The 13,585-nt window shown below is 43.3% G+C and overlaps 1 protein-coding gene across 3 annotated transcripts in view; it reads left to right on the top strand.

The window, feature by feature from the left end:
- The window catches only part of LOC124555441 (sodium-coupled monocarboxylate transporter 1-like), a 370,650-nt gene that overhangs the window by 291,898 nt on the left and 65,167 nt on the right, over positions 1-13,585 (top strand). For all 3 annotated transcript variants that reach the window (XM_047129349.1, XM_047129351.1, XM_047129350.1), the window contains exon 5: positions 9,355-9,406. In XM_047129349.1, the coding sequence (XP_046985305.1) occupies positions 9,355-9,406 (52 nt within the window). The remainder of the gene's footprint in view (positions 1-9,354; positions 9,407-13,585) is intronic.

Below are 13,585 nucleotides of genomic sequence, written 5' to 3'. Positions count from 1 at the left end.
ACAAAACAAATTTTCAGTATTATTTAACATTTTTGGAACATTTAAGTTATAAAATAGCTTTCATCTGGTACAAACTGTTGGACTACGGACTGATGCAAGCAGTTTCACAAATTTTTGCACTCAAACTGCCATGCAGTTGTGACTTATTTAGTTTCCACTATTGAAAAAAGGTCTTTTATACACATATATCAATCAAAATATTGTAGCACTTTTGCAACCTCGTGATGGAGATATGCAAACTCTACCTGAGGAATGCAATGTAGACATCCTGGACAGTTTTGACATAAAAGGATTTGTCATTAAAATGGGAATTACTTTCCAGGTCAATCAGTTACATCTGCACATGTACAGAGACATGTTCAACTGAAACAGCAAATGGTCTCAGAAAAATATGTAAGATTGACAATGTACTCAAAAATTTTAGGAATGTATCCTTGTAATTCTTTCAAGGACATACTGAATTCTTCAGACCTTATGTTTTTGTTAATAGCAGTTAGGTTAGGGAACTGGAATGTGTTTGTCAGGAGGTGTCCCTTCTCTAACATGATTTCCTTTTTAAATGCATCCATACCAAATCAAAAATTAGTTGCATCTTGAAATTTATTACTGTGGGCAGTGTGCACTTAAGTCCACTTAAAATGTGAGATCTGCAATCTGTTCCAGATGTTCCATTTTTCAGTCCTACAATTCTTTTTCCTTCATAAATTGAACAGCAGTGAGTTTTAAATAAAAAATTGTGCCACATATGCTCCTTAACTGAACCAATGCACTTTGCAGTAATATACAAAGTCTCCATACTCTTTGTTCTGTTCCATCAAAATCTGTTGCAATGGAATAATTCATGTGACTTCAGAACTTTTAATATTCATATGACCAGTTTCTTTTCATTCTGCATACCTGCAAAATTAGCACAAAGTGTTGCTTGAAGTACAGAACTTTTTCATTGTGAAGTAAATCTATAAATTCTTTCTATAATTTCATTTCACAGCACATTTGCAGTATCTGTCATTTACTTGACTGCATACTACATATTGAGAATTCTCATCCGTCTCTTCTGTCATTCCCATTCATTTTTAAAGGCTTGTAATGATAGATTGCAAGACTGCCTAATTTTGTGCAAACAGCCTTTGGACCTGTCAATATCCTTCACACCACAAACAAATAGTGAAAGATAAATAGTGATTCTGCTGAGCTGAAGAGAGTTGTGCTGACCAAAAGATGTTACACAGCAATACTAAATGAAGTATGCTCTAATGGGTACTGTTATAACCTTTAATCACCAATAATTGCGTGGATATTCAAAGACACTCACTTAGAAACAATAGCTGGTTACATGATAACAACTCAGTATCTCTTATTTGGCTGCTGTGCCGTGACATGCGGGCGGCACCGTTCGTAGCTGGGTGGCGCTCCCGCGCTCAGCCGAGTTGCGGAACACCTCTATCGCCATTTACGCATACTGTCATGGTGGCACTGTTAAATGTCGTGGCACTGTCACAACACTTTTCCCCCCTTGAAAAAAAACCACTCACTTCCTTGGAGACATGGACAGTGCGGAGACATCCATGGCCTCTTGTGAGGCCCCGAGAAGATCCCACGGACAGACACAAGAGTATGGTCAAAAATGTCCAGGACGGAAGCTCACGTGTGGAACGTGCCTCCTGGATGAGATGACAGGTGAAAACTCAGGAGCAGCATCCATAGGTGTCATGGACCTGGGGGTGTGCTCCAGCAAGATGGGTCCCGGAGAAGGTGGCGTCGTGACTGGGGCCGGTTCCAGCGTACTCGGGAATGGTGGCAACGGCGGCTGCATCAACACATATGGTAGATCGGCAGCAGCAACAGGACTGGCTTCTCGGGCTGGTGGAGGCAAAGGAAGGGGCGGTGGCACCAGCGTGGCCACCACTCGTGGGCGCATCTGGTCATAATGGCGAACAACCATGCCATCGTCCATACATATTTCACAAAGCCGGCGGCCGTGAAGAGCCTTGACCACCCCTGGAATCCATTTAGGGTGAGATCCATACCCTCATGCCCACACGTCGGTGCCCACCGAGTATTTTCCTGCACTAGGGGACACAGCACAAGGCCTGACAGGGTGAAGCAGGTGCAGTAGAGTGCGCGGTTGGCGGCCATGCAAGAGTTCAGCAGGGCTGCGATCACCCAGAGGCGTGAAGTGATAAGAACTTAGAAATTGCAGCAGAGCGTCATCTGTGGAAAAATCACTAAGGAATTTTTTCATCTGGCTTTTGAAAGTGCGGACAAGGCACTCGACCTCCCCATTCGATTGCAGATGGAAGGGCGGTGCTGTAACATGATGAATCCCTTGTCCAGTACAAAAGTCACAGAAGGCCTGTGAAGAGAACTGAGGGCCAATGTCTGTGACGATCGTGGATGGAAGACCTTCTAGCGCAAAGATTTTGGACAAAGCCAGCATCATTGCCACAGTGGTGGGCAACGGTCATCGAACAACAAACGGAAACTTCGAGAAGGCGTCAATCAACAGTAGCCAATAAGTACCGAGGAAGGGGCCGGCAAAGTCAGCATGCACCCGTTCCCATGGCTGCGCCAGATCAGGCCATGGAGAGGGCATTGTGCAAGGTGCAGCCAGTTGTTGAGCACACTGACCACACGCAGCAACCATGTGGGCGATGTCCGAATCAATACCGGGCCAATAAACGTGCCTGCGGGCCAGGGACTTAGTCTGAGAAATACCCCAATGGCCTTCATGCAACAGTTTGAGAACATCTTTGCGAAGAGAGGCTGGCACCATGGCCCGTGGAGATGCGCCATCCATGGCCAGAAGAACAACAGCATCACGAACAGACAGACGAAGGCGCAAGGCATGGTAGTTGCGAAGGGGATCCGATGCCCAGCCCTGGGTCCTGTCCGGCCAACCCCGTTGAACAAAACCGATCACCTGACACAGGACCGGGTCCCGCGCAGTAGCCAACGCAACCTGCGAACCTGTAAGTGGAAAACCCTCAACCGCACGACGTTCTTCCTCATCAATGTGGAAACAGAGTAGTTCATCACGATCGAAAACCGGGTCAGGGCCCATCGGCAATCGCGACAATGCATCAGCGTTGGCGTGCTGGGCCATGGGGCGATAGTGAATCTCATAGTGAAAACGAGACATGTATAAGGCCCAATGTTGCAGGCGGTGAGCTGCCTTATCCGGAAGTGACGCCGATGGGCTTTATCCAGAACACGAACAGTAACAAACAACTTAGGTGTTTGAGAAAGCACACAGTTAACATCCATGTCCGATGCCTCGTCCTCGTTGACAGGAACTTTAGGGGACTGACACACAGAAGCAATGTGGCCTTTTTTCCTACATGAATTACACGTGGCCCAACGTTTTGGACACGCGGCCCTGTCATGCTGTACGAAACAATGTGCACAAGAAGGAAGTGCGGAACGAACCTGCTTCTGTGGTTGCTGTTGTTGCTGCAAGCATTGCGGCCCAACGCGACGTTGTTTACACGGGTGAACCGCCGCCACATCTTCGTTCTCCTGTGAAACAGGCAAATTGTCCATGTCAAAAGTTGACTGTACGGCGCCTACATCACAACACGCGTCTATTCTGACAATGACGGGTTTGGCAGTTGTAGGGCACGTTGCCGAGCTTCTTTATCAGGAGCAAGCCGTAGAATAGCATCCCTAACCATTGAATCAGCATAAGACTCATGATGAGTGTCCATGACAAACTGACATTTCCTACTCAGACCGTGTAGTTCCGCCGCCCAAGCCCGGTAAGATTGATGGGGCTGTTTACGACACCGGTAGAACGCCACGTAGGCGGCAACAACGTGGGTGTTTTTTCAGTAATAGTTAGACAATAAGTCACACATTTCTTGGAAGGACAGAGAGGCAGGTTCCTGCAGAGGGGCTAACTGAGATAGCAGCTGATAGATCCGTGGGGAAATCCAAGATAGAAATAACGACTTACACATAGGAGTGTCGACAAAGCCGAAAGCCAAGAAGTGTTGTCGCAAATGCTTCTCATAATCCTCCCAGTCTTCAGCAGCCTCGTCATAAGGAGGGAATGGAGGCGGAGAAGAGGAAGACAGACGATGAGTAAGCGACGTCGACAACGCCTGAATAGCAGCTGTCAACTGTGTTTGTTGTTCAATGAGCGCTTGCATAACCTGTTCCATGTCTGCCCCATCACGAACACACAAATCCACAATGCAGTGAAAATATCCCATCATCATAGCCAAAAAGTGTTATAACCTTTAATCACCAATAATTGCGTGGATATTCAAACACACTCACTTAGAAACAATAGCTGGTTACATGATAACAACTCAGTATCTCTTATTCGACTGCCGTGCCGTGACATGCGGCCGGCGCCGTTCGTAGCTAGGTGGTGCTCCCGCGCTCAGCCAAGTTGCGGAGCTCCTCTATCGCTGTTTGCGCGTACTGTCATGGCGGCACTGTTAAATGTCATGGCACTGTTACAACAGGTACTTCCCCCTGATGAGGTAGGCCAATACATGACCAACATGCAGCCCACACACTTGGTTCACATATTTTCTTACTAACTGGACTCTGATGTGCAGTGCAGATACCATTCCAAAAAGTCTCATCAATTTTTCATCCTAATTTTATGTATGTCTGATCTGCACAAGATTACTACTTACAGATTCACAGAAAGAAAAAGTACTGGGTGTCCAGAATTATAGTTTCTGTTCCAAAACTCTGCAGAAAGAGAACCACTGCTCAGAATGACATCAAAGTTTAACAGCTTATTGTTGAAGCAGGGAGAAACATCATGGAAAAAATAAAAAATAAAAGAAAAATATTAACACCAATTTGATGAATAGATGGTGCTGTAAGCTTCAGAATATGCACACCAGCAGATGTGTGGCACATGGCTGTTTCTCATTTTGTGTCCAAGATGCCTAACATGGCTGTCTCCATGAAGGATCATTTACTGTTGGTAAAGCTCTTTTACAAGAATGGAGACTGTGCCAGTAGACCTGCATAAGTTCTTTACACTCAAGGGTATGAAAAAAGGCCTTAGTCTGATGTCTGCTAAGGGTTGGGAGAAAATGATGACAAAAATTGAAACAACAGATTTTTTTGAAGTGCAGTATGGCAAAGGAAGGAAGATGTAGAAAATGCGGAACAGCATTGCAGAAGGGGGTCAAGAGATGGTGTGCAAATATGCAGTGCATGGAAATAGCCTGAATGTTGGACAGGCCTGTGAGCACAGTGTATAAAATCCTACTAAACATTATCCATTGCTATCCATACAAAAGCATCCATGCTTAGGGTTTGCTTCCTGTTGACCTGTTAGCAAGACAAATGTTCACTCTGGAATTTCTTGCTCATATGGATGTGCACAATGAATGGCCATGGAACATCATATGGATGAAGCCATTTCCATCTCCAAGGACATTTCAATATGCAGAATCACAAAATATGGGCTATGGAAAATCCATTCGCACGCCAACTGGTACCACTTCATTCTGCTAAGGTGACTGTGTGATGCAGATTGATGGCATCATTTATCATAGGGCCAAATTTTATTGAGTAGAGAAGTCCTGCTCAGAGGAGTGAAGCCGACATAGAGGACGTGGGTGGAGCCATCGATGAAGGGATTATAGATACGTCCGCACCCGTTTTGACCAAAAAATTGAGTTTCGAAGAAATGTCTGCTACAGACAATCAGCCATTGGTAAAAATGGGGGAATGTATGGAGTGCAGCATAGTGGGACGCCTGTCTGATCCCCTTCAGGTTTCAGCATCTACTTTGCCCTGCAGAAGGCGTCTGGATGCTGGCAAGGCAACCCCCACTTCTGTGCTGTGTCGCTGTCGGCCTTGTGATACCAGCGGTATGGGTGAGCCAGATGTGGCAGAGGTGGAGAGTTAGCAAGGGGGGGAAGCTTGTCTTCGTTGATTGCTTCAGGTAGGTATACTGGCACGTACGGGATGTGCGCAATCTGGGAATGTTTGGAGAGCGGGGAGTGTGAGTGCAGGCCACCAGGCATTGTGGAGGCCAGAGCGGTGAAGCGAGCCTTGCCCCTACCAGCAAACAGGTGAATCTCCAGTGCAGGTGTACCAACCTGTGGCAGAGAACATGGAGGTTGGTGCTGTCACAGTAGAGAGTAAATCGACTCGATGTAACAGGTGTATCTGCAGATCGTTGGGTTGCTTAGCAGACCACACCACCCAGACCGGTATATCCGACATAGTTTGCTTGTTGGCCAGCAACCATAGGCAGCACCAGAGTTGCGATTGTGTCCGGTCCCCAAGGTGTTCTTTGTATAAAATTTTTAGGATGAGTCTTCCTGGGGGGAACAGGTGTGGCACCCGATAATCGTTTTCTTGGGGAAGTCATACTTTAGAGCCGGTGGCATAGAGAGGAGCAGGTTACAGATCAGGTCCCAGTGGTCATGAAGGTGTGTCATGAGTCACAGGAACCTGGGGTTGTCATCAGAAATATAGTGTATCTCAAAAATGTGCTCTACCAAAATGTCTTCTGACAGCGGCGCTAACTTTGGTAGGTGTCCAGGGAGAGGAGACGGAGGAGAGTTAGGAACCTCTGGGAACAAAGAATTGTCTTTGTGAGCAGTGAAATCCCATTCCAGCCAGGAAATGATAGCACAGCAGTCCGGCATGGCAGGTGTAGGTGATCCTGTGGAGAAAATGGGTGTAACAGTGGAAGGGGGTATAGGTCCAAAAACACGTATGTCACAATTGCCACGTGTGTGATCACTGTGCATGCCTGTTGCACTGTGGAAGGACATCATGGCAGGCATGGTCAGTACCATGGAACGAATGGGCAGAAGTGCGGCAGGAGCCAGAGTTCTCGAAACTGATATGCCTGCCAGGGGTGGCAGGCTGTGGAAACAGCAAGTGGGTTTACGGCAGGAACCGGAACCCTCTGTGTGGGCAGGGGTGGTAGTGGGGGGCAGATTGTGAACATGTGTGACATGAATTAACGTCCACAACACATGGCAGTGGCAAAGTTCATCGTGCGGTGATGTACATCACGGGATGGGGGTCAGGTTATGTGTCCATCAGTTGCAAAACACTAGCAGCAGGTGCTGGCATGTAAACTGAACTTGCACTATTATGGTCAACCACATGTGAAAAAGTTCTGGGGATCGCCCATGGTGCACTATTAGTGAGGATATGTCCTTGGCTAGTATTCATGAGCATTGTAACAGGTGTGGAGGATGGCTGATTGATACATGTTACATGTTGTGGTAATGGCATCGTTGTACATAGCACAATAGTAATGATCGCAGGAGCATGCTATGAATGAATGTTCAGCTGTGGAGGTAACCTAACCTGTGCATTCAGATAACGTTCCAAAGAAACACTGTTCTGAATATTGTGTGAGTTGAACTGCACACGGTGATAAACACAATCCAGCAATAAAAATCCTGAGTCCATTGTTCTGGCCGGAGGTGTAGCAAACAGCCATTGTGATGCGATGAACATCTTTTGTGACGTGGATGTAGTACATGAACTGTAGTCAGCAGGAGAAAATCCAGTCACGGGAGACATGATGAATACATCTGCATAGTTGGTTTGAGTTTCCATGTCCACGAGGAAAGAGTTGTGCAGAGAAGTCATCTACAAGTGTATATTTAACCACTCACATAAACAAACTGAATCATCTCAAACTTTTCATTCAAAGAACTCATGAGTGGAGAGAGAGTCCTCATTTGTGGGTCAATGTTTATATTGACGCCACAATTTACACTCCTGGAAATGGAAAAAAGAACACATTGACACCGGTGTGTCAGACCCACCATACTTGCTCCGGACACTGCGAGAGGGCTGTACAAGCAATGATCACACGCACGGCACAGCGGACACACCAGGAACCGCGGTGTTGGCCGTCGAATGGCGCTAGCTGCGCAGCATTTGTGCACCGCCGCCATCAGTGTCAGCCAGTTTGCCGTGGCATACGGAGCTCCATCGCAGTCTTTAACACTGGTAGCATGCCGCGACAGCGTGGACGTAAACCGTATGTGCAGTTGACGGACTTTGAGCGAGGGCGTATAGTGGGCATGCGGGAGGCCGGGTGGACGTACCGCCGAATTGCTCAACACGTGGGGCGTGAGGTCTCCACAGTACATCGATGTTGTCGCCAGTGGTTGGCGGAAGGTGCACGTGCCCGTCGACCTAGGACCGGACCGCAGCAACGCACGGATGCACGCCAAGAACGTAGGATCCTACGCAGTGCCGTAGGGGACCGCACCGCCACTTCCCAGCAAATTAGGGACACTGTTGCTCCTGGGGTATCGGCGAGAACCATTCGCAACCGTCTCCATGAAGCTGGGCTACGGTCCCGCACACCGTTAGGCCATCTTCCGCTCACGCCCCAACATCGTGCAGCCCGCCTCCAGTGGTGTCGCGACAGGCGTGAATGGAGGGACGAATGGAGACGTGTCGTCTTCAGCGATGAGAGTCGCTTCTGCCTTGGTGCCAATGATGGTCGTATGCGTGTTTTGCGCCGTGCAGGTGAGCGCCACAATCAGGACTGCATACGACCGAGGCAGACAGGGCCAACACCCGGCATCATGGTGTGGGGAGCGATCTCCTACACTGGCCGTACACCACTGGTGATCGTCGAGGGGACACTGAATAGTGCACGGTACATCCAAACCGTCATCGAACCCATCGTTCTACCATTCCTAGACCGGCAAGGGAACTTGCTGTTCCAACAGGACAATGCACATCCGCATGTATCCCGTGCCACCCAACGTGCTCTAGAGGGTGTAAGTCAACTACCCTGGCCAGCAAGATCTCCGGATCTGTCCCCCATTGAGCATGTTTGGGACTGGATGAAGCGTCGTCTCACGCGGTCTGCACGTCCAGCACGAACGCTGGTCCAACTGAGGCGCCAGGTGGAAATGGCATGGCAAGCCGCTCCACAGGACTACATCCAGCATCTCTACGATCGTCTCGATGGGAGAATAGCAGCCTGCATTGCTGCGAAAGGCGGATATACACTGTACTAGTGCCGACATTGTGCATGCTCTGTTGCCTGTGTCTATGTGCCTGTGGTTCTGTCAGTGTGATCATGTGATGTATCTGACCCCAGGAATGTGTCAATAAAGTTTCCCCTTCCTGGGACAATGAATTCACGGTGTTCTTATTTCAATTTCCAGGAGTGTATTATGGTTAAGAAGGTTAAGAGAAAGTCTAACTCAGCTGCAAATTCTATGTGAAATCTGACAGGGTTTCCATCAAGATCTACAGCTTTGTTCAATATTTCTGTTTTGTAATAATATTTTATCACCTGTGTTTAACTAACTAATTTTTATATTTGTAATGAAGTATGTAATTCAATAGAGTATGTTACTGTATTTATCATTTTCTTTTCAGGTACTATATTTAGCACTAGTACTTTATGCACCTGCTGTTGCTCTCTATCAAGGTAAGGAAATAATTCTCCACCATAAAATAATACCTCATATACTAACAAAAGATATTTTATGTCAGATTTCTTCATGTCAGATGGAAACAGATCTTTGAACTAACTAAACATATTGTAAAACTATAATGTAACTGAATAGATAAAAGATTTATACACCAAACAGTGTCAATGACTCATACAGAAATGAAGTAAATTTGCAACAGTCAGTGTTTCCTTCTGATCCCATCCAGTAACCCTCCCCTGGCCTGGGGTTCTGGGTAACTTTTCCAAACTCTCCTCATTTCCTAAACCTCACCAGTCCTTTCCTTCATCCCTTTTCCTTCCCCTTCAACTCTCTTGCCAGAAGAAGGAGCCTAATGCTCTGAGAACTTGTAAATTTTCTTAACTTTTATATGTATGTGTTCTCCTGCTGCTGCTTGCTGAGTAAGTTTTTCAACTGTCCTGTTACATTATAGTGTTTGGAATTCAGAATTGATTTCTTTTTTGGTATAAACATACTGCAAGCAATCTCTTCAACTCTGTAACTTTCCACTTTTATTAAAGGCTTATAATACTTTTTTATTTAAATTACAAGAAATAAGAATGGAGAAAGATGGAGCTAGTTGGCTGTCAACACATAATGTGTCTCAAAAGATGCTCAGCATATACAGGGTGAAGTATTTGCAGTGGTAATATATTTACAGACAGGATTATAGTCACAGGCTTCCTTTAGGCTTTTGCTGCTCAAGAAGCATGTTTGGTTCATAGACTGATTACCAGTGGTTATGTGACTCAGACAATTTTCACATTCACTAAGATAGCTGTGTGGTTATATTCAGTATGAACCACAAGCCACATCATTGTCTAGGTTGTTTTGAGTGTTGTAAAATATGAACTGGTCAGGATGCTTTAGATCATATATTCTTCATACAGACACAATAAACAAAGGCTAAACTCCATTAGGATGAATAACAACACATCCACAAAGAAAAGTATGAACTTACTGTTTTTCATGAAGAATCAAAACAATTGGCTAACAGTATTTCATGAAGACCTAAAGGAAATTTGGCGTAATTGAAGAAATCTTTCAATGTACAACAAAATTTTGAATCATAATTACAGTCACACATTTTCTAAGGAGTTCCTTTGACAAACTATTTGATGGACACGAGAACAACAGAAGAAACACAGCAAACAGATGAAGAAATAGTGTTGGAGGCTGAAACACACCCCCTTATGGGGTACAACAAATAATAAAACATTTTACTGTACATACTTAATGTTTTATACATAGCAATACCTCAGGATGTTTAACATGCCAGAAAAAAATACACTATTCATATTTATGAAGGAGCTGATAAGCTTTTGTTCCTTCATATTTTATGCATGCTTAGGAAGAGAGTTATTGCAGATTAACTACTACATGCAGTGAGTTTTGTCAAAATTTAATGACAATGAAGTGGCTAGAAATAATTTTTTTATGCTCATGGGAATTTTCATTAGATCTTCCAAAAGTTATTCTTGATTTTGTACTATTTATCATAATGCTCATCTATTACAGCCACTCCTTCTTTTTGTAATGTTTATCCACTAATGGATGTTTGAAATCACATTTTCCATAACTTCTTGGTTACTTGCAGTGTAATTGAATATCAGTCTAACATTTTGCAGCCAAGATCTCCTCTTTTTCATAATGCCTTACTGCCTTCAACTTTGGCTTTAATGATCAGCTTATTATTATTATTATTATTTATATTCTGGACACATCTTGTTCTCTGCTATCATGCTTAAGGATTTTGTTATTTGTCATTCTCACCATCCACATACTCTATGGTATATCCATATCTCAAAAGCTTCTACTTTATTGATGGTGTTTACCTTTAGTGTGTAACCTTCTAAACAATAAAAAATAATAATTAAACATATCAACTTATGAACTTTAAATGTAATTCCAAGTAAAAATCTCAAAAAATATAAGTCCTTTTTTTTTAATTTTAAGAATGCTTGTTAAGCAAGTTCAGTGCAGCATTTTACTTTGCTGTCAAATGACCAATTTTCAGAAGGCCATTTGTAAGATATTTAAATTTGTAAGTCTTTCTATGAGCATTGCTTTAAACATTGTGCTAGAGTCTTGAAATAAGTTCATATTCATTGAGATAATCATAAATTTTGACTTTTTATACTTATATTTAGGCCTATAGATAAACATGTTACTCATCATCGTTAATATTCATGTTATCAAACTTGCATGTAAAGACTGGTCTCATGTCAGATATTCTAGAGCAGCATTTACAGAGCTTGGCAAATCCATCTTATCAATAACGGATGTAACATTCTTTTTAGAGAATTTTGCTAGACTACAGAAGTCTGTTACCAGCATATCATTTATTCAGAAAGCAATCTGCTCCTCTTCATCTATGGTCCTAGGTGTTTCTTTTTTCATTATATTCCATAATGTCTTCATATTATTGCCTGATGTGGCTGTCTTCTTCTGATAGTGCAGCTAATTTCATAATGGGAATAATTTCTTTTGTATCCTACAGTATAGCTTGTAATAAACTGCAGTATATATATTAGACCTGTTTCTTACAGACAGATAAAGTTCCTTCAGTTTTCTTTTGGTCCTAAAATATATCTTTATTCCTCAATATTTTTAACCTTAGTTTAGATTTGGTCGCTTTTGGGAGAAAATAATTGCCATATTTGGTTAGGTCTATATTAACAAATGCACTTTATTTCTATCCATGTTGTGAGCATTTTAAACATCTTTCTAGTTGATGTCTTTGAGCAGTTTCCTAAAAATTCAGTTTTTCTCTATTAACCACCCTATTGGATTTTGATTTAGTAGATTTTGCATCCTGATAAATATGAATACTTAAAACTGGGAAATGCGCATCATCAGATAAAAGGAAGTGGACTATGGTTTTATTCATTATATGTGTCTACAAAAAAGAGATTAATGGCTGTTTTTGAACAGTTATCTACTTTGACTGGAATCCTTATGATGGGAATTATGCTTTTCATCCCGTCTGCTAAATCTCCCTTGACCGGAGTTCTGGGCAACTTTTCTATATTCTACCCCTTTTCCTAAATCTCACCAGCCCTTTTCCATCACCCCTCTTCCTTCCCATTCCACCCTTCTGTCAGAAGAAGAAGCCTCTGTTCCTGAAAGTTTGCAAACTTTAATACCTTTTACATGTGTGTTCTCCTGCCACCACTTGGTGAGTAGATTTTTCCATGCCAGTTACATTATATTTTCAAAAATTGATACAGAGTGTGTTTGTCAGTTGCCTTAGCCAGCAAGTTCTCCAAGTCTCTCACCCATTGAAATGATTTAGTCATTGGTTGCTCAGAGACTGGCACACAGCAACTCACCTGCCATTATGACTGATAAACTCTGCCATAGAGTTGAAGCAGCATGGAATGATGTGCCCATATTTGTAACCCAAGCTCAGTTCAACAAAGTGCGCAACCAGGTTACAGCTCTTGATCCTTCCAAATGTGGCACCTTTGTGTATTAAATTGTACATACAGTATATTTATTTATTTATTATTTTTATTTGGTGCTGTGACATCTTCTGTAGATACAGGAAAAGTGAAAATATAATGCAAATATAAACATTACAGATTTTCCACACAAGGACAATACAGAAATTAATCATGATTTGACGTTTACTACATGTATGAATTTACTACATGTAAGCATGATATCCCACAAGTGATTCCTACAGACAGTACAGTTAGACTATAAATATATATACATATACATCCATAAAGACAATACAGAACTTAAGGATAATTACAACAATGAATCTTAGTAATGTTTACTTCATATACAGGATGGTCCATCTGAATTTTCGGATGAGATTTTCTAAAAAACTATACATTGGGTAAAAATAGTGGGTAAGAAAAGTTCGTAAGCTCGAAGGGGGACATCAAATGATGCCACATGGGACCCCCAGCCCCCACCCCCTTGGGTGGGGCGGGGGGAGGGGGGGGCAACTTTTAAATCTTAAATGGAAACCCCCATCTTTTATTGCAGATTCGGATTCTCCATAAAAAAGGAATCAAGTTTTGTCTGAAACGTTTTTTTAAACCATCGACAGGTGGCACTGAAATTGAGAAAAATTAAAATTGGGCAAGAACTCCAATTTATTTAGAATGATTCGAGAAGGACGCATCTAATCAATACAAAATATG

The sequence above is a fragment of the Schistocerca americana genome, chromosome X (assembly GCF_021461395.2).
Source record: "Schistocerca americana isolate TAMUIC-IGC-003095 chromosome X, iqSchAmer2.1, whole genome shotgun sequence".
NCBI classification, from domain to species: Eukaryota; Metazoa; Arthropoda; class Insecta; order Orthoptera; family Acrididae; genus Schistocerca; species Schistocerca americana.
This window is presented reverse-complemented; position numbering and strand designations above follow the sequence as displayed.